At 40.1% G+C, this 21,586-nt stretch overlaps 1 protein-coding gene across 1 annotated transcript in view; it reads right to left on the reverse strand.

Moving 5' to 3' along the window:
* Positions 1-756: 756 nt before the first annotated feature.
* KLHL14 (kelch like family member 14) overlaps positions 757-21,586 on the reverse strand; it is a 59,213-nt gene continuing 38,383 nt past the window's right edge. Inside the window, exons 3-8 of the mRNA XM_066546599.1 lie at positions 17,959-18,048; positions 13,397-13,475; positions 7,128-7,318; positions 6,808-6,966; positions 3,931-4,088; positions 757-3,474 (exon numbers count right to left, since the gene is read on the reverse strand). Coding sequence (XP_066402696.1) covers positions 3,334-3,474; positions 3,931-4,088; positions 6,808-6,966; positions 7,128-7,318; positions 13,397-13,475; positions 17,959-18,048 — 818 coding nt within the window. The 3' untranslated portion in view covers positions 757-3,333. The remainder of the gene's footprint in view (positions 3,475-3,930; positions 4,089-6,807; positions 6,967-7,127; positions 7,319-13,396; positions 13,476-17,958; positions 18,049-21,586) is intronic.

Genomic DNA, 21,586 nt, shown 5'->3' on the forward strand with positions numbered 1-21,586 from the left:
TCTCCCACATTACTTAAAGAAAAGCATAAATCTCCCTTCCTTCCTCTGCTGCAATAAACTCATTAGTGAAACAATTCTATTCATTGTGCTATCTTAGTGCTATCCAGTACAGCCCACACCTGCTTTAAATACAGAGGCCACTTTGCTCAGTGCACCCCTCTGGTTTGCATAGGCAGATTCTGGTCCCTGACTAAGGTGTGTAGGCATGAATAAACAATGTATGAATAGTAATTGGCATTGATGATGCTTCTGCTTCCTGGTAGAACCTCCTGCTTTTACCTTGTCTTAGCCTCACAATACCTCTTGTCCCAACTCCTCTACAGCACACCCAAGCCAGCACTTTCCCTCCAAGAACTGAAATACCCACAGTTAGAAGGGTCAGTTGCCACAGGAGGAACATTTTGAAGAGGTATGAAGTTGCCACAAGCACTAAATTCCCCAAAGCAAGACTGGGCTTAACAAAGCAGGGTCCTTTTCACTTACGGTGGGACAGAGGAACAGAGGGAGCAGCACAAGGCAGAGGCACTTCACAGGCATGTAGTGGCTTCTCCAGTGAGAGCAGGCACAGGGGTGGAGCTTTCCCTGCTGGAAAAAGGTGCTACTTTCCCAGGCCAGGCACTGTGCTCTGGGGGAGACCAACTCACTACAGCCCGCCTTTTACTGTGGCCACTACACTGACAAGCACTGAGTAATGACACTTGGAAAACAATGAGGCCGTTATGTAACACCAGAAAATAAAGGAAGTTCACACATCTACATGATAAAAAAAGTTCCAAAGAATTTAATGTAGATATTATTTATACATACACTTTATAAGTAGGAATATGGCAGACAGTTGAATTAGTACATAAAGTTTTATTTAAAGTTTCCCCCCTACAAGCAAGCTTCATTTACACAGTCTAGTACTGTACAAAATTTACATTTTTTGTGTGACTTATTTAGTTAGCATTGTTTCCTTGGTCATGCCTTCCTGATAGATAGAAAGATTTAGATACAGTCCTCATAAATCTTTAAATTATCTTGGTAAAAAAAGGAACCATTTAAAAGGACAAGAAGTATCCTTTAAAAATGGTACGTTTTAGTAGAGACAAGTGACAGACAATGTTCAGTGGCAGACCTTTTAAATGTCATACAAGGTTTCCTCATTTAGTATCTTAACAGTTTCCTTTTTATATATATTTATATTTATATACTTTCAACAGGAAAGGAAAAAAAGTCATGATTGCACCAAATATATTTTACAAGGGATCCCTTGGATCTGAACAATATAAATAAATACAAAACCAACTAAGATTGCACTATGTAGGAGAAATGGATTGAGATTTCAGGATATACACTCCACCTTTATGAGTTCCTTAGTGATGCTCACTGGAGAACTCACCAAGGGCACATTCAAATATTAGCATCTTCAGGTAATTGTTTTGTTTAAACATTTTTTTCCAGGCGTGCAGCTACCTCATCAATTGGATTATTGCATTTGTGTGGTACCAGTCTTTACTGCATTACTCCAATTTTACAAGTTGTGTAATTCTGCTGCAAGCAAGGGAGTTGCAATAAAATTGGACTGACGCCAGAGAGAAACAGTCCCATGATATTTGCTCTCCGTTATTTATATTGCTCTCAAGCATCAATATATAGTGTAATTTCTGTGTACATTCACCCTTTTTCTATTTTGCAAAGCAAATAATGAAGTCTATTTCCCATCTATTGCTTCTGCAGCTGAAACCAACCTCCAGTAGCTGCCTACTCCTTGCTTAATGCACTAGCATTAAGTCCTGTCGTGAAAGATATGTGCAGGGCTGAAAATGCAGGATCAGAGTGTCCTTTGCCTTTATCTGGTGCAGCCAGCTACAGCTAGGCAAATTAAAGGCCAGATATTAATCTGACATAAAGAACATCCATTGGCTTTGATGGAGCAATGTCAGTTTACACCAGCAAAGAGGATGGTCCTGAGAGTAATGGATGCAGCACTAGTAAACCACAGTGGAAGAATTATGCACATACTTTAATGAGGTGAAGATGATTATGTCTGTTAGCTGCAAGGTGGTGAAGAATCAGGCTCAGATTTTGTCACTGCTTTTGCAAAGCCAGGACAGAAAGACATAAGCTTAACACACAGACAATCTGATTTGTGCAAGCAGCTATGACTTCATGAAGCAAGTCCTAAATGCTACTGGTCCCATGTGGGAGCATTCTGAACTCGCTTTGCAGTGTGTAAATAATTACACAGGCTATAAGGCAGTGGAAAGTCTAGCCTTATATTACTTTGGATCAATAGTAAAACTCTCTCAGAGTGCATCTTAAGATCAACCACACAGGACTACTTTAACTACTTACCAGTGTCTCTCCAAAAATGTGCATAAGCATTTCAGAGTCCAAAGCAATAAATTTATGATTAAATGCAGTCTTCTTGTCTTTGGAAAGAACTTGCACAGATGCTGATATCTAACAGGTTAGTGAAAAGGAAGTAAGGTTTCTGGTGCTTCGTTAAGTGGTCATAGAAATAACTTACTTTTCAAAGCCAGATTTTAAGCTGTAGGATCCAAATTCTGTTATACTAATGTAGAACCAGTCATTCCATGTGATTTTAGTGAAATGGTTCTGACTTTACACGAGTGTGATTAGCAGAATTTGATCCTAATCCCTAAGCTGCTATTGCAAGAAGTGCTCTGTAAAGCATAGCTTTCATTGTAGTCTGCTTTCTGCTGCACTTGCACATGGGGACTTTGAAGGCAGAGTGTATTAGTTGCCAAGCTGTGCAAAAACTGAATGATATTTCTTTACCTTTTATAATCTTCTGATGCTGTGTTGCTTGCAGAGCATATGAAGTAGTTGTAGGTTAGGATTACAGAGGAGGAGACAATTCTGCAATGCAGTGTGAGCTTTTCACTGTCTGAATTCTGAAACATTCATGAAAACAACATCCTCATGACTTCAACACAGATCACATGCAGGTAGATACAATGCACAATACTGATCTTGTCTCTTCAGGCTCTATTTGAACAGTTAGCCATCATTTTTTTTAAGTTAAATTTGATGTGAGGAGTGTCTCTGCAGCAGGAAAAGTTTAAATCAGTCTGAAATGGCAGTCTGTCAGCATGTAATGTTCGGTGTGTTTTAGCGTCTCGCTTCATAAGACACCGGCACCTATCTGAGATGGGACAACACTTGGTTTTTCTTTTCTTTTAGTTTGCTCCTAAAGCATAAACATGGAATGAGGGGTCAATTATGGTAGCTTTGTTTTAACAGGAACTCTGTTCTAATAAAATATTTACGTCACCCGTCATTGTTTTCCCAAATGCACTCAGTGTTCGTGTCAGTGCTCCTGGCCCATCACTTGTTGTACGGGACGCAGGCCGGCAATACCACAGTCGAACACGCAGGTCCTGCTAGGGGCTCCGCAACGTCACCTTCCAGCTCTGTCCAAGTCCCCTTCTCAGGACTGTAGCAAATAGTAGAAGATTTGTAGGCTCCCTGGTAGTAGAAGAAAATGTCATATTAAATGTGGCTTTGGTAAAATCCAAGTCACACGTCAGCTCTAACGATGTTTGAAAGTGACTCGGGGTCACTCAAACTTAGAAGCTCTTCAAGAGGTTTTGGTTTTTTCAGCACCCAGCCTCTGAAAATCAGACTCCTTTACAAGCACCTCATAAGCAGAGCTGTAAGCATACAGTCCCATCAATCATTTTTTCAAAATTCCTTCTGATTTTTAAATTACTCCATATCAGTGAATAGAGTACAATAATAACTTATCTAAATAGAGAAGCACAAAGGTGAAAAAACACTCCATGTTCTGTATAAGCCGAAAACCAAGTGAACCTGTCCCTGTAGCTAATTCCCCTCTTCTCTCCATCCCATCTGCATACGATATGGACTGGCCACAAGAACTCAGAAGGAATAGAAAGGTGATTGTAGAAAGCAGGTACACACCATACTCCAGCTGTAGCCTCCTACAAGGTAAATACTGTCATCAAGGACTGCACAGCCAGGGCCACTGCGACCCTCCAGAATAGGAGTCTGCAGGATGTTCCACTGGTCACCTTTTGGATCATAACATTCCACAAGCATTACGTCGAGATGGGAGAAACCTGGATGAGGGCATTCAGGAAAGAGAACATGTGTTATGACATACTGTTTTATTGCTTATTTTACTGTTAAACTTATTAAATTATAGTTACAATTATACTATTACAATTATAACATAATTGTAAACATTTAAAAGAAAATATTTTCATATACATTTAAGCCAATTTCTGTAATATTAATGCTTTGTAATTTCAGTTCAAATAAATCTGTTGAAAGTTTTTACCATTAGTTCTACAGTCTTTTACAAATCATGAGTCCATATAAAATCTGACTACACCAGAAAACACTCAGTAATAACTTATCAGTGACACAAGCAGATTCAAACAAAATTCCTCCTTGCCTATGAGTGCTAATACAAGTTTGACCATATAGGAAAAGATTGTCCTGGCAGTCTTTCTCAAAATTCAGCAGATCCAATCTATTCAAAATTGAACAGATTGAATTTTGCTCAGAAATCAATGTCTAACAAGTCCAGGGAGAGCTTAGACAGCTGAAGCCAATTGGTTCTAGAGGGACAAAGTGCTTAGCATGATGGACATGATGTGCAGGACCAGTTTCAATTTTCCAGCTGACTTAAGGTATACTCTAAAGCACACAGCTGGGGTAAAGTCTTTAAGGTGACAAAAAAATGTAACCACAAAAATGGTGGTCCCATCTTTCCCTGGTAGGCCAAAAAATGCTCCAAGCAACTGCTGCTGTTTGATCACCAAAGGGCAGAGGGGTCTTAGCTCAAGATTCTCAAACTGTATCAGTTAATATGAATCAAGTGAGCTAAACAAAGACATTGAACACAAGAGTCCTGGTTCCTGCTCTAATTTTAGGCAATTCCCTATTTCAAACTACCTTCTTTATCAGAGAACTGCAGTAAAAGAATGGCTTTCTTAATATGCTGGAGTGCTTTTCTTAACCCATCTGTCTTCTCTTCAAAGTATGACAGCAAAGAGAAGGAAGATTTTCTGTAAAACAGGGTATTTGGTGATATTGACACTTCACAAGGGAGCTGCTTGCTTGAATATTATTTATGTCTGGAATGAGTATGAAATAATATGAAATCATTCATAATCATATGAAATAATTACTTGCTGCTTTAAGGTTTTCAAGGCACCATAAAAAGGCCACTGCCGTGCACCCAGAAGCTGTCAAAAGCTCTGTAACAAACTGCAGTATGCACATGACTGCTGTGATGTGGTAAATACACAGCTAACACTACTACACAGTTCAGCTTCACAAAGGAGGGCTTTGCCATGGAGCCCTGCTATTCCCTGCCAGTGGAGAATTTGTAACATTTCATCCACACTTCAGTCCCCTCCCTGTCCTTGCAGCTCTTCCTTTTGTTTCACTGTATAGGAGAAACCATTTTTTTCCAAAAAGTTCTTTTACCAGAAAGCCACATCTTTCCAGAAGCCTGGATGCTAAACACTCCTCACAACAGTGAGCAGTTCAAGCATAACAAAGGCACCCAGGACAACAGCCGTAGAGGCAAAAATGCAAGGCTTATTAGAAGTAGGTGAAACTATGTGGAAAAAAAAAGAAGTTGGAAGAATAGAAGCAATTCGAGCCTCTGCAAACCAAAGCATGTGCTTTAGCTTGAGGAGAGCTGTGACAGGTTTTACTTTTGTAGGAGGAAAAGCCAACACTGGGAAGCACTGAAACCTGGCAGTTGTTCATGTGCAAGCCCTCTTCACCTTTTAAGGTCCAGTCCATAACCACCCATCCCAGCTGAGGGTGGGGAGCGGAGGCACAGCAGCACTGAACCTGCCTGCAGGGGTTTATGCACCAGTACTATTTATCAGGGAAAATTTACATCTGGGACTTTGTCCCTTGCATGCTCCACAGACACTCAGATCTCCAAAAGCAGCATGTGGCTTTACAGTGTCATGGGGACCCAGGGACTGGAGTCAGACATGACCCAGTCTTACTGGCAGTTAACACATTTTTTTACTTTTTCTTCTATATCATGATTTTATCTTTTGCTGTTGAGAGTCTTTTATTTTTTCGTTTTCAACATTAAAGGAGAAAGAAGAAAAAAACCCTGAATATTAACTATCAAATATTATCATGGGAGAAAGGAGCAGGAGGTGTGCTTTTTGTCTAAGTGGCTGGACTAAAAAACATCTTTAACATCAATGACATACAGGTATTAGGATAAAATTACCAAATGCCCAAGCAATAGTTATTTTAATATGAGACCTTTTCAAAAGATGAAAACAAGAGACCTCTAAAAAGAATTATAATAAACAAGCTGCATTTAATACTAAAAAGGGATTTAAAGAGCCTAGTCCTATTATTTAATGGCTGGAAGTTTGCTTTTTTTTTCTCTTCATTAAATCAGGAGCTTGGGTTTTGTGTGTTGCTCTGAATAAAGCTCTCTTTAACTGCACATTTTGGAAAATGATTTACAGAGGAAAATATTGCTGGTACTTTCGGGTCAAAGAATAATCTGTTTGTTTCATTGAATTCTTGGTAATGACAAATTGTCCATGCCTTTGAGTAATGGAAGCTCCCATTTTTATTATCTAAAGCATTCATTACTCATATATTTAATGTACTGTTATAATTTTAAAATAATTTGCATAAAATGTTTTTAAAATTGCTGGCTCAAGTGTCCTGTTAAATTGTGTTGCTTGGCTTTCAATGTATTTAACAGTGACTGTCTAACAAAAATATTCTTTATCAGAGATGTGGGACACTGAGATACTTTTTTGCTATTAAAAATGTGACCTTTCAAATGATTCCCTCCAATTGCATACAGTCGATCATTCATTACAGCCAGAGTGTGAATTGCTCGTTTTGTGTTCATGTCCTGTTTTCGGGCCCAGACGTCCATCACAGGGTCATAGCAATACAGCCAGGGGACGTATTCTCCATTGTGAACACCTCCTGCAAAGTAAATACACATCAGCTCATTAATATAAATAAAGACATTGAGCTGCAGCAGGAATTTAGCTCCCTGGTTTTGGGATTCTGCGGTTTATTTATTTTTTATGGTGGTTTTGGGTTAGTTTTCTGGTCATACAGCAGGAATTACTCAAGACACTGGCCTGAAATATATATCTTGCCATTGTGGACGGCTCCTGCGTGGGCTGCCAGGGGCTGGGGTAGTGAAGACACGTAGCGCCACTCGTTTGTCTCCAGGTTGTAGCACTCCACGCTGGACAAGTAGCCAGTTTCGTTTCTTCCACCGATGACATACAAGTTCTTGTCAAGGCGGCAGGCGTAGAAACTGGCTCTCCTGGAGGACAGGGCAGAGCAAAACAAACAAGCCAACAACAAACCAATTAGCCATGTCAAACATTTCTTTCCCCTCTCCAGCTGACTCCCTGAACTAAGAGAGCTGCTCCTTCAAATGCTACATCAGGGAGAAGTAGCTTCCAGAAAGCTTCGCGTGCTTACAGAGACTGTGGCTGCTGTGCTAATCAAATACACAATACTCCACATCAAAAAATACTTCATTTTTTGTGTCAAAACAATTAGGTACACATAAAGCTGCCAGAAAATACCCCTTTTCAAAGCTGTTTGTTTCTTTTTCACAGCCGTGAAAGATAAAAAGGTGCTCATTAATGTATGGGGCATTACCTTGTAAGGGATATAACAACTCAGTAAGACAAAGTGAAAAATGAGGTAGATAATGTAACAATAATAAATTATCTTGACATTCACTTTCTTTATGGTCCTTCAAGGGTCATTGTTCCCAATTTACTAAGAGAACCACATCATCAAAATTTTTCTTCAATTATCATTTTTTTCTTCCTTCTGCAGTACTGCAAACAACTTTCCTTATGCTAGCCACAACACTACATTTCCACCCTTTAACTCAAATGAGGTCTGTCTCCATCCAACTAACCCTGAGAAAAGTTTTAGCCACCTGTCTGCTTTTACATGCAACTCAGGTGTGTAGGAAAACAATTAAGTTTTCTGGTCAGGACTGTCAGGCATATATTAGTTTGTCTTCCTTGTGCCTCCAAAATCAATGGTGAGTGTTTCTTGCTGAAGTAAAAATTGAGCAGTAGATGATTTTGAGAGACCTTGGTTGGTGTAATCCACTCTGGGAAAAGCTCCCTGGATCATTCAGCAACAGGAAGGTTTGCTAGAGTAGAGACCTTTAATTTCAAGCTGCAATAACATGAGGAAGAAAATTGCAAAAGAGCACAGCTGGGCTAGGATGAAGAGCTGAACAAAATATTGAATGAGAAGAGTCGTCAGTCCCCAACATAAAGTTTTCTCCTGGGTGAAATCAGAATGACATGGGAGCCCAGAAATGAGCAGGCAGGCCAGGCACAGCAAAGTGTAGCTCTGACAGCTCCTGCAAAGCACTCTGGAGTGCGGCTGTAGCTTGCCAAACCCTGCTCTGTGGCTGATTCAATGCACTCTGGTTCCTGCCCAGATGCCTTAATTTGAATCTGGGAGCAGCTGCATATTTCACTCCTGAATCATGCAATAAATCTTGGGGCCTTGATGGTCAGCTGCACCATCAAGGACTTGAACCTGCAGACCACTGCAAAGCATTTGGATGAGCAGTGGCACACACAGCAGCATCATCAGTGAACAGCTTCCATGTCCAACTCCTTCCTGGGCTTCCTCAGAGCCATCCTGTGACCAGGTGAGCTGGCAAAGTCTGGTGTGCCCTGTCCCTAACCAGGCATCTAGTCAGGCATGTTCAGGAGCATTTTCTTCAGTGAATGCAGGAATAAGATCTTGCTCTTTTGCACAGCTACCTATTTTCACAAAATTTGTAGCATCCTTTAACCTTTTGGAGAAATTTTCCTCTTAGTTAAAAGTCTGAGACTGGCTGGTGGTTTATAAGTTGGAAGAGAAGTCAGGCAGACACCAAGGGATACAGCCATGGAAACAGCAGGGCTGGCTGGGCATCCAGGGAACAGATTTGATGCATCACTGCCAGTTTCTGACCTTACTTTTTGGATTTGGTGCACAGCTGACAGGGCTCCTCACCAGCCAGGGTCACTGGACATCTCCTGTTCACTTCTTTGCTTTCACCCTGCCTGCACATGGGCAACTTGGACGGTGTGGGGCAGAACCCCATTCTGAGTGGGGCTGGGAGCTCCACCATAGGGAAGACTTCTGAAAAAAACCCTGTGGAAATAGCAGGACAGGAATACTGGCAAGTGTCTTCAGATCAACTGATGAATTAAAAAAGACTATTTAATTTATCTGTCAGTGGGCAGATAGAAGCTGATGGCATATTCTGCTCTGCATGGTCGGGCAGCAAATTGTGCATTTATGTTTTTAGCCTGATATTCTATGGAAACAAAGATAATTTGATTACACTGTACCCATGTCTGCCTACTGTTGTCTCTTAAAAAAAACTCTGCTGACTGATTTCACTCTAATTTGACAGAGGCTATAGGTGTTACAGGCAATCAAATGTATATAAGCTTTCTGAGAATATGTGATGGGACAGAGGCAACACAGCCCACAGTTGCCCCAAAAGTAGGAAAAGCTGCAGAGGTCACCTCCTATTAGATATGAGAGAGCCTGCATAGTCAGGTGCCCATTTTTCAACCCTCCTGTGTCCAGCAACCACAAGGCACAAAACCAGAGGGTGCCTGTTGTCAGTGCTCCCACATCCACTCCTCTGACCTTCTCTGCTGAACCCATTACCAAACAACTCTCAGCATGTTTTGCCTTTTTTTTTTTTTTTTGGTCAGGTTTAATAACCAGAGGTAGACACAACTTGCATGCATTATTCTCTTAACTAGGGTTTCACTGATGATATTCTGTATGTGTACTCCTGGTTTCATCCACACAGTGTCACTATAAGGAGCAAAAATGAAAGCATCAGCATACTTCACTCCACTGCTTGGATGTGAACATTCACTCAGTAGCTTCTGTCACAAATATTTTAAGCTTTTTGGGTTTTTTTAGTTTTTAATGATACAGTGTGTAAGGGCATGCTGTTACAGCATGCAAAGGCATGCTGTCAAGTGATGACTTTTAAACTGCTGTAAAATATGATTCAGATTAAACTATAATACAGCAATCTTTGCATGACAACGTTCCCCTCACTACTGAGAAGACACTATCCATTCTAATCAGGTAACTAGAATGTACCTCAAGATCTAAATATGGACAGTAAAACAATTATTTTGTGATTTTCCTCAGAACTTGAATGTACTCGATGTTCACTGGTCTCCTAAACGCTTTTCCTTCACACCTCTTCACCCAACCACTAACCCAACCAACTTCTTTTAAGTATACACATATAAAAGGGAAGATTTTCCTCATGATTTTCACACATGATGAATTTATGCCCTGAAACACCAAATAGATCTACCAGTCTGAGATTTAAATTTACCAGTGCTGCTACTGATTGTCACAATATCTAGACCAGATTTCAGAGTAATTTATAGAGTGCATGCTTTGCTTTTAAAAAATAAATAATCTTAATAGGGGTTGACATTACTATTATTAAAGTCAAAGACAAAAATAAAATGTGAAATTTTTGTATTTCTTTTTCTGCGCCTTTTCTCAACTCAGCCTCAGAGAGTACAATGACGTGCTTACTTCCCACTTCCACTTGTGCTTCTTCAGAACTTGATACAATGCCATGCTTTTAGCTGGTCTTCAAACAAAAATTTTGAACTCAGAATATAAGAAAAAGCAAGTTGGTTTAAAATGCTGGTTTGCTCCACACACCTTGAAAAGCTCTGTGTTGAGCTGGCAAGGTGCAGCAGTTCTGCCTGAGGTGTCTAGCTGAGGCTCCCACCTCAAGTTCAGATACAACTGCTCTAAACACTGCTCCTTCAGCAGCCATCATAGTCTAACTGAACTCTTCTCCAAAAACCTTCCTGTTGTTATGGCATCATCCAGCAGATGTGTATTTCCAAAGCTTGTGAGTCACTTGCTGGTTCTCTAAACAACAAACTCCTGAAAATAGTATGTATTTTTCAAAAGCGTTTATATTTGGGATGTTCTTCAAGGGAAAAGGAACCAAACTTAGCTTTGAAGAAAATACACTGGCAACATTGAATCTATAATGGGATTAGACTTTTCTTTATAGCTCACACAGTAAAATCAATCAGATATGGATTTTGGCATGTGAGATAAAAGTTTACTTATCAAATATTTCATACAGATTTTTGACTTGAGAATATACTGCCTGTGAACAAGTCCCACATTTACCTGGCAGTCATTTCAAAGGAGCTATTATAGTCTATGCAGCCAATTATTCTCAGACTAAAATTCCTAAATAGGTTTTGACTTGATGGACCATAATGACTCAGAAAAACCCATTTAACAGTCTGTCTTGTCAATGGTGCCTGCATTATGCCAGCAGAGACAGGGCATGACCCCGTATTCCTAGCAGGGGGAAAATAGCCTGTTGACTTTAATGGGAACTTTATCTCACTAAAGGAGCTGGGAAAGAAAACTGCATAAAAGCTCTCTCTTATTTGCATGATCTTCTACAAACTGGGCCAGTCCATACCTCTGAAAGCTGCTATAACTCTGAGGAAGTCATTAGGACTGAGCAAACAAACCATCAAAGCCATTTTAGAAAGTGAGTGTAAAATCTCTTTTTTCCAACAATAGCCCTAATGCTTAGGAGCCTTTAAAAAAAAACAACATGCAAGCCCATGAGCTGTGTATCCTGAACAAAAGAGGTGACAATTAAGGTTGTCATAGCAAAGCCCCTTGCAGAAGGAACTATGTATGAGTGGACCATTGTATTTCAGTCCCTCTGTAGGGAGCTGTGGTGTTCACACATTACAGTTTATTACGGGCAGGGCTGTGGGGCACAGATGAGTTTTGGCCTCTTGGCTGAAGGCAGCAGCTTCCACCAGAGCACAGAGCCAGTCAACTGCCTCATGGTTTTCCAGGGAAACACAACTGGCCAATGTGGAGGTGAGAAAACTCCGATTGCCTCCTTTCTCCAACCCTCAGCTGCCTATTTCTGCTTTCTGAAGTTTGTCAGCCAAATAAACCCAACTGCTCAGCCAGCTGCCAACACCCCTCAGGAATTTGGCTCAGAGATACCCAGAGGGCCTGATTAGAACTCAGATTAGGCTCCACAGAAGAGCTCCAGGCTCCATACAAACACCAGTTGGTCTTCTAGACAGTCTCCCAGCTCAGCAAGGATGACTTGCACAGTGATGCCCACTCTGAAGCTCACCTTCTGTCTCCCCCATGCCAACACCCAAACTGGTGGTGACTCACTCTAGGAAGCTGAACCAGAGGGGAAGGTGTCCCTCTGTTTTAAAGTAAACAATCACAGCTGTGAAGGTTATCCCACAGTGTTGGTGGGAATGAGGGAGAAGGCTAGGTGCTGCCAAAGCAGGGACTTAGGTCAAACAAACTGAATCTTGAACAAAGGTCCTTCAAAACTTCTGCAGACAAATTTGAAAAAACAGCCATATTTCCAAGCATCTCATAAGACACACCTTGAATCACAACACTGCACTGAATTCGATATATTTCTGACTGCCAGACACCTGAATAGTGTAGACAGTCAACAAAAAAAAGAACTGTAATAGTGGCACGGAATAAAGAAAGCATTTGAGGTAGACACTGTGAGATCTTTTGTACATGGGATCGATGAGAAGATGGATGTTTAAGTGAAGGAAGGTCACTGAATATTTTCTTCCAATAACATTGTAACTTTGGATCTTCTGCCTTTGAGATTCTTCTTACAAAACATGCACAATTCTGTTCAGGTTTATGGAATTTTTTCCTGTGAGGGTGGCATTTGGGATCCACAGTTCAGTTTACATCATCTTTACAAGTCATTGCTCAAGTCCACATCCACCTTTGCTCTTTAGTACACAGCAAGATTAAAATATGAGCTACTCTAATATGCATTTACTGACAGCAACTTCACTCAAAGACCACCTAGGATTTAGAGTCCTCTGACAAGTGGAGACATGTTCAGGAGAGCTTTTCATAGCTGGTGTGGTGAAACAGGACGGAGTCAACATGTGAAGGTTTCAGTTCCCTCTAAGATATCTGACTATAATTACTGCTTGTTTACTGCCAAACTCATCATGACACTTCAGTCAGGGAACATGACAGGACACTATGGAGACTTCAGAAAAATCTTTCAGACTGTACTCAGGCAACCAGTAATTGCATAAAGTCCATGGCTTTTGCATGAGTTAGCACTGCAGGACTTGGCAACTGGAGTTCCAAAATTGGAAAGTTTTAAAAATTAGGAAGCAAATGGGACACAACTGCATGCTGCAGTTTTGTCTGTGTTTTCAATGCTTCTATAGGCCTCCTTATTCCCAGAACTAAGACAAACCTCAGCTGCCCCTAGGACGAGAAAACAGAAATTGAAAAACACATAGCAGGTTTTTACCTCTCTTGCATGGGTGGAAGTTGTATCCAGCTGTTAAACCTGGGATCGTATCGGCTAACAAAGTTTGTACTGTGTTTCCCTGTAAAGATAGATTATTTTGACACTCAGCTGTTTGTTTCATGTATTTAACATCATGATTGTAATATATATTACATATACTTCACAAGTTGACACCTTTTATGAAGGGTTCCCCCTTTTACAACAATGTATGATTACACTGTGTGTACAGTAATAATTCAACAAATGGGGCACTGCAAGGCTTGAATTAGCAGTCACTAGCAGTAAAAGCAGATAGTGATTATTCTTGGTCTTTGTAATAAGATCTTGAAAATGTGTATTTAAATTTACTTACACAAGCTGTGGTATTTTCACAGCCACAATAAATCACAGCACTAAACAAAATTACTGCCCAAAGAGGGCATCCCCACAGTATTTTTATGACTAGAATTTTGTCAGGTAAAAAAATTAAAGGGAGAACATATTCTTTTCTTTCTCCTTATATTCTCTCTGTGTGGAACATGGCAAAAACCCATTGTGCAAATAACCAGGAGCTGCATAAGCCATCAGCATGGGGTATGCAGTATTTGCACTAGATAGTTTATTCTACCATGTAGTTTCAGTGTAAGTTAGAAGGAATTACAGATGTGCATCGAAGGGGGAATACACTCTTAAGAGTTTTATTCCAACTCTGTTAGCTAAAATATGAAGCATGAGCAACATACACCAGCTAACTAGCTTCTCCCTGCTGTCAAGACCAAGAACTGTGTTCATGTCTTCACGATATTAAGATTTCACCTTATTTTACATGCAGATTGACACCAAAGCAAGAAAACTGAAGCAAGAGAGTGCATGGCAATTTCCTGTAACACCTGAGACTTCAATAGATGAGCATTTTGAAAACAGAAACCTTTGTTTATGTATGTGTGACTAAAAAATTGAATTAGAGGCTTCACAGGCCAGCAGAATAACCTAACTGCGTATGTCACAGTTCTATAAATGGTCACTGGGCATTCTACAAGGTGAATATTTTTGCATCAGACAAGCCTCTGCAGGATTGGCTCGCTTTGCCTGCTTCATTCCACACTTACTTCAGCATGTGTAAATACACCATCAAAACAGTAGAGAAGAATAACAATACAGTTAGAATTTATAGTCGTAATAATTTAAGTTCATGTTCTACAAGAAAACAGAGAAAGAAACCACACTGACCGCTTTGGAAGTAAACTGATTTCCCAGCCATGTTATAAGCATGTTCTATATAAGGAGGGTAAAGCAGAAGACTGATGAATAATGGAGCATTACCCTTCAAATCCAGCATGGTGCCTAACGAGGACCTTGCTGAGTGCCACTCAAAGATAAGACCATCTCAGCACCACCTCAAGACACAGGGTGAGATTCCCCCACTGTAAGGGCAACTGATCCTTCTGCCACTGGGCTTAGTGAAGTGAGGCCTTGCTTTTGGTCCTTATCTGGATTCCTTTAGTCTACACAGACAATTTAGAAAAAGAGGCATCGAGAGCTATAGATTCAATAAGCAGCAAAACAGTAACAGCAAGCTTGAACAGGTTCTAGGTTTCACTGTCTAAGACGTTTACTAATCTCTTTGTATTTCAAAAAGCAGGAATTCAAAATAATATAAATATCGATCCTAAGTTCAAACTTCTATTTTTTGTCCTAGGTTTTAAGGCTGCTGTAATTAACTGCTTCCTTCAGAGTTACTGGGACTTCAGTGCTCATTAGTTATACAGCAGTTTGTTCACTGTTGTCATACAGATCTATAATTTGGCTGCCTAATGTGTCATACACATACTCACTACAAACACCATGTATGTAGAAGATTGTAAAGTGCAGGGTAGAAGAAGGGTTTAGTAAGCCTAGACTGGGAGTGCAGGATACAAATCTGGGTCCTTCACAGGAAGGGAGATAAAATCAAACTAGAACAGTCACAGAGAAGAGCTACTATGGCAACAGGAAGAACAGAAAGTTTACCTTATGGCAGGAGACAAAGAACTTGGCCTGTTGCACCTAGAAATACAAAAGCTGAAAGGGGATAGGAATGCTGCCTGTAATACTTTAGAGGAACAAATCTCCAGGAGGGGAAAAACTGTTAAACTAAAGGCCAGCCTTGGCATAAGAACAAGGTGATTTAGACAGTCAAAGAATACATTTTATTGGATATCAGAATAAGACTCCTAGTCATTTAGAGCAATTGGATTCTGTAACAGCTTTCCAAGAGGAGTAGTGGGGGCTGGAAATACAACTGCTTTTCAAATGCAGCTTTAAAAATTTACAAAATGGGATTATATGATGCCTGTGACTGCAGGAAAAGGACTTGGTGATCTACTTAATCTGCCTGATGTAACAGGTTTGACTGCAGTATAAGTCTGGAGTTCTGTTTGAAAGAGAACTCTATCTATGTTTTGCTTTGCTTATCAGCCAGGAGATTGCACATCTTAGGATGCATCTGTTCTGTCAGAACACAGAACTTGGGACAAGTGAACAAAAATCAGGATTAGCAAATCAGGATGATGGCATAAAAGAAGGCAGATACTGTTCTCTGCTCGGCAGCCATGCTAGAAGGTGACGGGCTCTGAAGGTTATGAAGGTTGGTTTTAAATCTGTGCCTATGGTGTGCACCCTGCTTTCATCAGTGTTTACTCATGCAAGAACCCCTTGTGACTGGAAAGGCATAGCTACTGGAGGATGCAAAAAAGTGAGAAAAAATGTCTCCCATACTTTGTGGGTTGTCAGGAAGTCAGTGGAGCGTGAAGGAGGTGTGAGCACTCCTTGGGGTCCACACATTTTCTCAACAACCAGATGGTGTGATGGCTAAAGCAACATCTTACCATTGCCACCATCTCTAATATAATTCTTTACATTGGAAAATACACCTGGAACAGTCTAATTTGAAGCAGAAGCTTTGTAAAGCCCTGGCAAGATGAATCCAAGTAGGTCCATCTGAAGTCCCTCCTGTGCTCTGAGGATAGTAGACAAGGGCCTTTACACAAATTCAAGTGGGCATGTGTGAGCTGCCCCCATGTAGCTGCACATTTAGAGCAAAATGGTTACAAGAAAGAATATGCCCAGCACAGGATGTAGTTTATGATTTCAGGTTCACTTTCAGTGACAAGTAAGATCCATTTGATAAAGAGATCAGTACAGCAATGCTCATACCTTTCTTATTGCTATCTTCTTTACGGAAAAAATCCCAGCACTGGTATTCACAGGTCAGGGAAATTGGAAGATGTCTTCAGCAACATCTTCAGCCTAGGAGCTGACCCAGATCTAGGCAATCTCAGGCCTTGGGTACTATTCATCTCACAAACAACTGTGTTTGACTCCTATCTCCGATGCAAGATATTTACCCCTTCTACCATCTCTCCATCACCTTGCAAGTCAGTTTCCACATCTTCAAAATGTGGGTAATTACACTTCTTTTCTTTTACCCTTCATGTGACATGGCCATTTAATTATAAACTGTCTGGAATTAAGTCTGCCTGTCCATATGCCTACCACCAAATGCAACAGGGCTCCTCACTGGATGGATGTGGCCAATGATCCTAAAAGAAATTGTCATTTCTTGTCATACTGCACTGTCTCCTGCTTCAAATTAAAGACATTCAGCAATATTCAACAATAGAACTAAAGGGCCCTCTCCTAAGACATATAGTGATATTCTTAACTACACCAGAAACATGCTTATAGGGTGGCCTGGATTGTTTGTCTCAGGTTTTAGGGAGTGAACAGATGTAACTATATTCTATAATTTGGTTTGGTGCAGATGCTGAAATGGGGCATTCACAATAAAATATATGCAGTATATGTAATTTCAGCTGGATCCTCTGGTGTTTTAAAGTAAAAATGTGTACCTGCAAGCTGTTTTATGGTTTCTCAGTCATAATTATCTCTGTTACACAGACTGCTACAACTACAACTCTTTCCTCATGTGCAAGCTTTTTAACAGTGTCTTGACAATTCTGTGAATTTTGCAAGGCATGGTATTCTCCTTTTGCTTTGCTCAGAAGCCTGTTAAATTGTTTAATTTCTCTTTGCGGTAAATTTATGAAGTAATCAAATGAAAGAAGGTAGCAGCAGATAATCTATATGAGAAGCTCTTGCACAAGACTGAAAAAAGGATCAGTTTAAGAATCTCAAAGTATAGATAATTAACACATTAACAACTTGAGCTGCGAGTATCTTGTTTGACAATAGAAAAGAAGCATTCATCTACTGCAATTGCATTATTATATTATGACTGGAAGGAGCCTGGAAATGAAGGTTAAAATTCTTAACAGCTGCTGCTTGGTGCATGTACTTGAAAGAGTCTGTTCTGCTGCCTGTGGCATTTCTCAAGGGATGTGGGAGCTGATGAATGACAGAGATGCTAATGCTAAAGTACCAGATATTTATAACATCAATATCAAAGAGTAGCCTTTACTAGGTTTAACAATTAGGCTGAAGGTCCTCAAAATCCTTTGCTAATCACTACATCAGCTGACCTGACAGCCAGGGAGGCACAGGAAGGCAGATGTTCCCTTTGCCTTTTAGTATTCTGTACATACCATTAGGGTTCCACTGGTCTTCTCCTCCCAGCACAAACAAGAAGTTTTCCACTTCCACGACGCAGTGATGGGCACTGTTGTATGGCATAACTGCAAACAAAGCAAGAATTACTTGTCAGCTCAGGACACTGATTTTATCAAATATTTCCTCTTTACCATCTGTACGAAATAATATGAGAATGTCACCCCAGGCATGTATGAACACTGACTTTAGCAGCAGACAAAGCCACTTATTAGTAAACTTATGCAATTCAATGTTGCAAATAATTAAGGAAAAAATCAGGAATTCTGGTCCCTCAGTGCCCCCTCACCTGCCCAAGTACCATACATGCTGATCTAAAAATAACTTGTAAAAGGGGGTGAAGTTGCATGATATTTCCCTGAAAATAAGCAGATGCTAGGAATCCCGGTATGCTGGAAAACATTAAAAAAAACTCAACCATGCTTTGTTCTGCTGGTAATGTTTCCACAAGAAGAGTCAGTATGTTCAGTAGCTTTCTATTACACAGCAATGAACAAGCTGCATTTCCATACAGTTTTAAGTTTTTAAATTAAGGTCCTGCTGATTTAATGCCTTTTACAAATGTATACGCTTAATTTCCTGTACAATGTCATTAGCAGCACGATCACACATCTTCTATTCATCTAATCAGGAAGCCCTTTGTTAACAAAGATCAAAACTGTGGCATTAGGTTTGCAACATCCCTTTTTTGGCGGGGGGAGGTATCATGATTACTATGGACCAGCTACAGATGCAAACATCTATTTCTTAATATTTACTTTTTCCACTGCAAATGGTAAAATGCAAAAAACAAGGATTACGTGTACATGGCACAGATATTACTGCAGTGTGCCATACCCACTTTAATGATATTATATGGAAAATGCAAACTTATACAGCATTATTACTATACCACATAGAGTAGTTTTGGCCCAGTGGCACCAGTAGGAAAAATGATGTCCTTGTTCAGCTCATCATATGGGCACCTTAAATCTAGGTGAGGACAAATGGGGAGGTGATGTGCATGTACAGGCAGGGAACTTATTGCTTGACACGGATCAACAGAGCACTTAGGAAACCAGTGCAGTGGGAAATCAATATGACTCAGGGCCAGCTCTTACTTTGTGCTCTTTTGCCAATGCCAAAAAAAAAAAAAAAAAAAAGAGAGGCAGCCTATCTCACACTTGGATTATTTTGGGTGATATATCTCTCATTTCATTTGTTTTATTATCTTTTATTTTTCTCGGAATGCAGTTGTGCAGTATAGCATATGCAAATAATAATAAGAAGAAATACGCACAGCTTTGCTATTTAGGACACATTTTCTTAAAGATCAAGTGGGCTCATTTAAGCTTCTTACTGAAGTTTTTGCCTAGGCAATGATGAATAAATAAGGTATGTTTTTAGTTTCTAGTGAAGGTCGAATATCTTTTTTATAGTCTGTGCTCTTACAAGTCATGTAAGTGAAGCAGTTCTTAAATTAGGCAGCCAGGTACAGTGAAAGTTCATTAATTAAGGTTATTTGTTACTGATTCAATTATATTAACTGGGAACTAATCTCACTGCAAAGATTTTATACTACCTAGAGATTCCTACAGTAGGATGAAAGAATGAAGTCCATTTTTGCTATCTTTTGAGACACCATATGATAATTATCTCACTCTTCAGTCTTAGAAATTTTCCTCTTTTAAAATCTTCTCTCTCAAAACCACAGAACTTTTCTTGATTTTGTGGATGCTTGTGGTAAATAAAGAATTTTGTCCCTCATGAGAAATTTGCTGCCTTTCTTAGACGTTTTTTGGGACCCTTCCTCTCAAGAAGAGACTCCCCAGGATCAGTCTGTAAGGGCTTCAAGTTTTAAGTAATACAGTGCTCTATTTTATGGTTTCCAATTAGGTCCAAGCTGCTGGTTGCACCCTCAACCTCTTCTATTGGTCAGTCTGGAGAGCTCCAGCATTTATAGGAAAAACTGTCTGCAGGCAGCACACATGCATATTTTTTCCATTGTATTTTCACTTTTGCAAAAATTTGTGCTTATTTATCCACCATATTGACACAAACAGAATCAGCAGAGGAAGAAATTCCGCTTTAAGCTTTTCTGCTGTTACCATGCATATAAGGTATGCAATAAGACTCCCATAATTATTATGATAATTAAACCTTGAAAACTAATGGCTTAATCCTGGCTCCTACTGAAATTGATGGCAACATTCCCAATGATATAGGATTGGGCCCAAACAACCCAAACTACCATCCATAACTCACAGGAAAGCTAAAAGGAGGCTTGCCTTAGAAAGAAGGGTAGTATTTGGCCTTCAGAAAGAAAGGTGACTGCAATAAAACACTGCAGACCTTTACTGTGACCTTTGTTTCTCTCAGAGCTTTGGGGAAAACTGTTCTTAGTCTCGTGAATCTACCCATGGGACTGAAGGGAGCTGGACAAAACCGGGAGAATGGAGCAGCACTGTGGACATCTAAGAGGGAAGGGACTCTTACTGAGAAATCAACCACCTCACATTCTCCTTGACCCTTCAGAACTGGCAGTTATGCACAGAAATCAAAAGAACATTTTCCTTTTTTTTGTTATAAAATATCCCTTAAGAGCACAGAAAACTTGCACTAAAAACTATGATTCTTACGGACATACACCCAGATAGAACCTAACTTTCATAGACAACAGTCAAATTTACATGGCAGTGGGCATGCTAAATTCAGTATCTGGTAGTAGCAATCTTCTCAAACTCACTGGGCTTGCCAGGGTGTAACAGGAAGAATTTGGCCCATCACACAGTCTGGCCAAACTGCTGCTTTCATTAATTTTATATGAGTCTTTGTCTGCTGTTTGGCTTTAATAGTGTGAAAATCCCATCTTCTCATTTTTTTATCTCAACTCATTGGAACACCTGCCTGCCCCACAAAAAGGGTATTTGAAGAGAAGTTTGTACGCCACGCTCAAACACAGCCCTGCATGAGTTTTTAGCGTGTCAGTCAGTGAGTTAGAGGGAAAGGGTAAGGAGAAGCTAATCAGGATGAAATGAGATTAAAGGCTGTCTAATTTTACAGCAACTGTGATCCATCAGCCACTGTGAAAGTGACAGTGGAAATGAATGATGGAGACAGACAGGTGGGGCTGTACATTTCACTGATTTATCCTCAAATGCACTGGGCCTTATTTTATTGAGTGAACATGACCGCATTTATCATGACTGTCATCTAAACCCACTTCCCTCCATTTAAAAAGGTCACTTTACTAGGAGGGAGTAGGATAGAGGCACTTTCAAAACAGATTTAAAATTTAATAACACATGTTTATAAAACCCTGGGCAAAAATTCTTAACTTTATTAAAGACCGATTTAAAAAGAAGGTGAAAACACTGTTAAAAGGAGGAGAAGAAAAAAAAAGCCATGGTCATCTGAGAAACATTCCAAGGTGATAGGTGCCAGGGAAATATGTGAGAGAGACAGATATAGAGTAGTTGCAGTGGGCAGAAACCACCTCTCCGAAGTCCCTGCCCCTCACACACATTTCCCAAAGCTCAGGATGCCCACGCTTTCCTGCACCAAGAGCACAAACAAGTGCAAACAGCCCTGCTAAAGACAGCACTCCCTCCAGCCTCCTTCCCATGC

The sequence above is a fragment of the Molothrus aeneus genome, chromosome 1 (genome assembly GCF_037042795.1).
Source record: "Molothrus aeneus isolate 106 chromosome 1, BPBGC_Maene_1.0, whole genome shotgun sequence".
NCBI lineage: Eukaryota > Metazoa > Chordata > Aves > Passeriformes > Icteridae > Molothrus > Molothrus aeneus.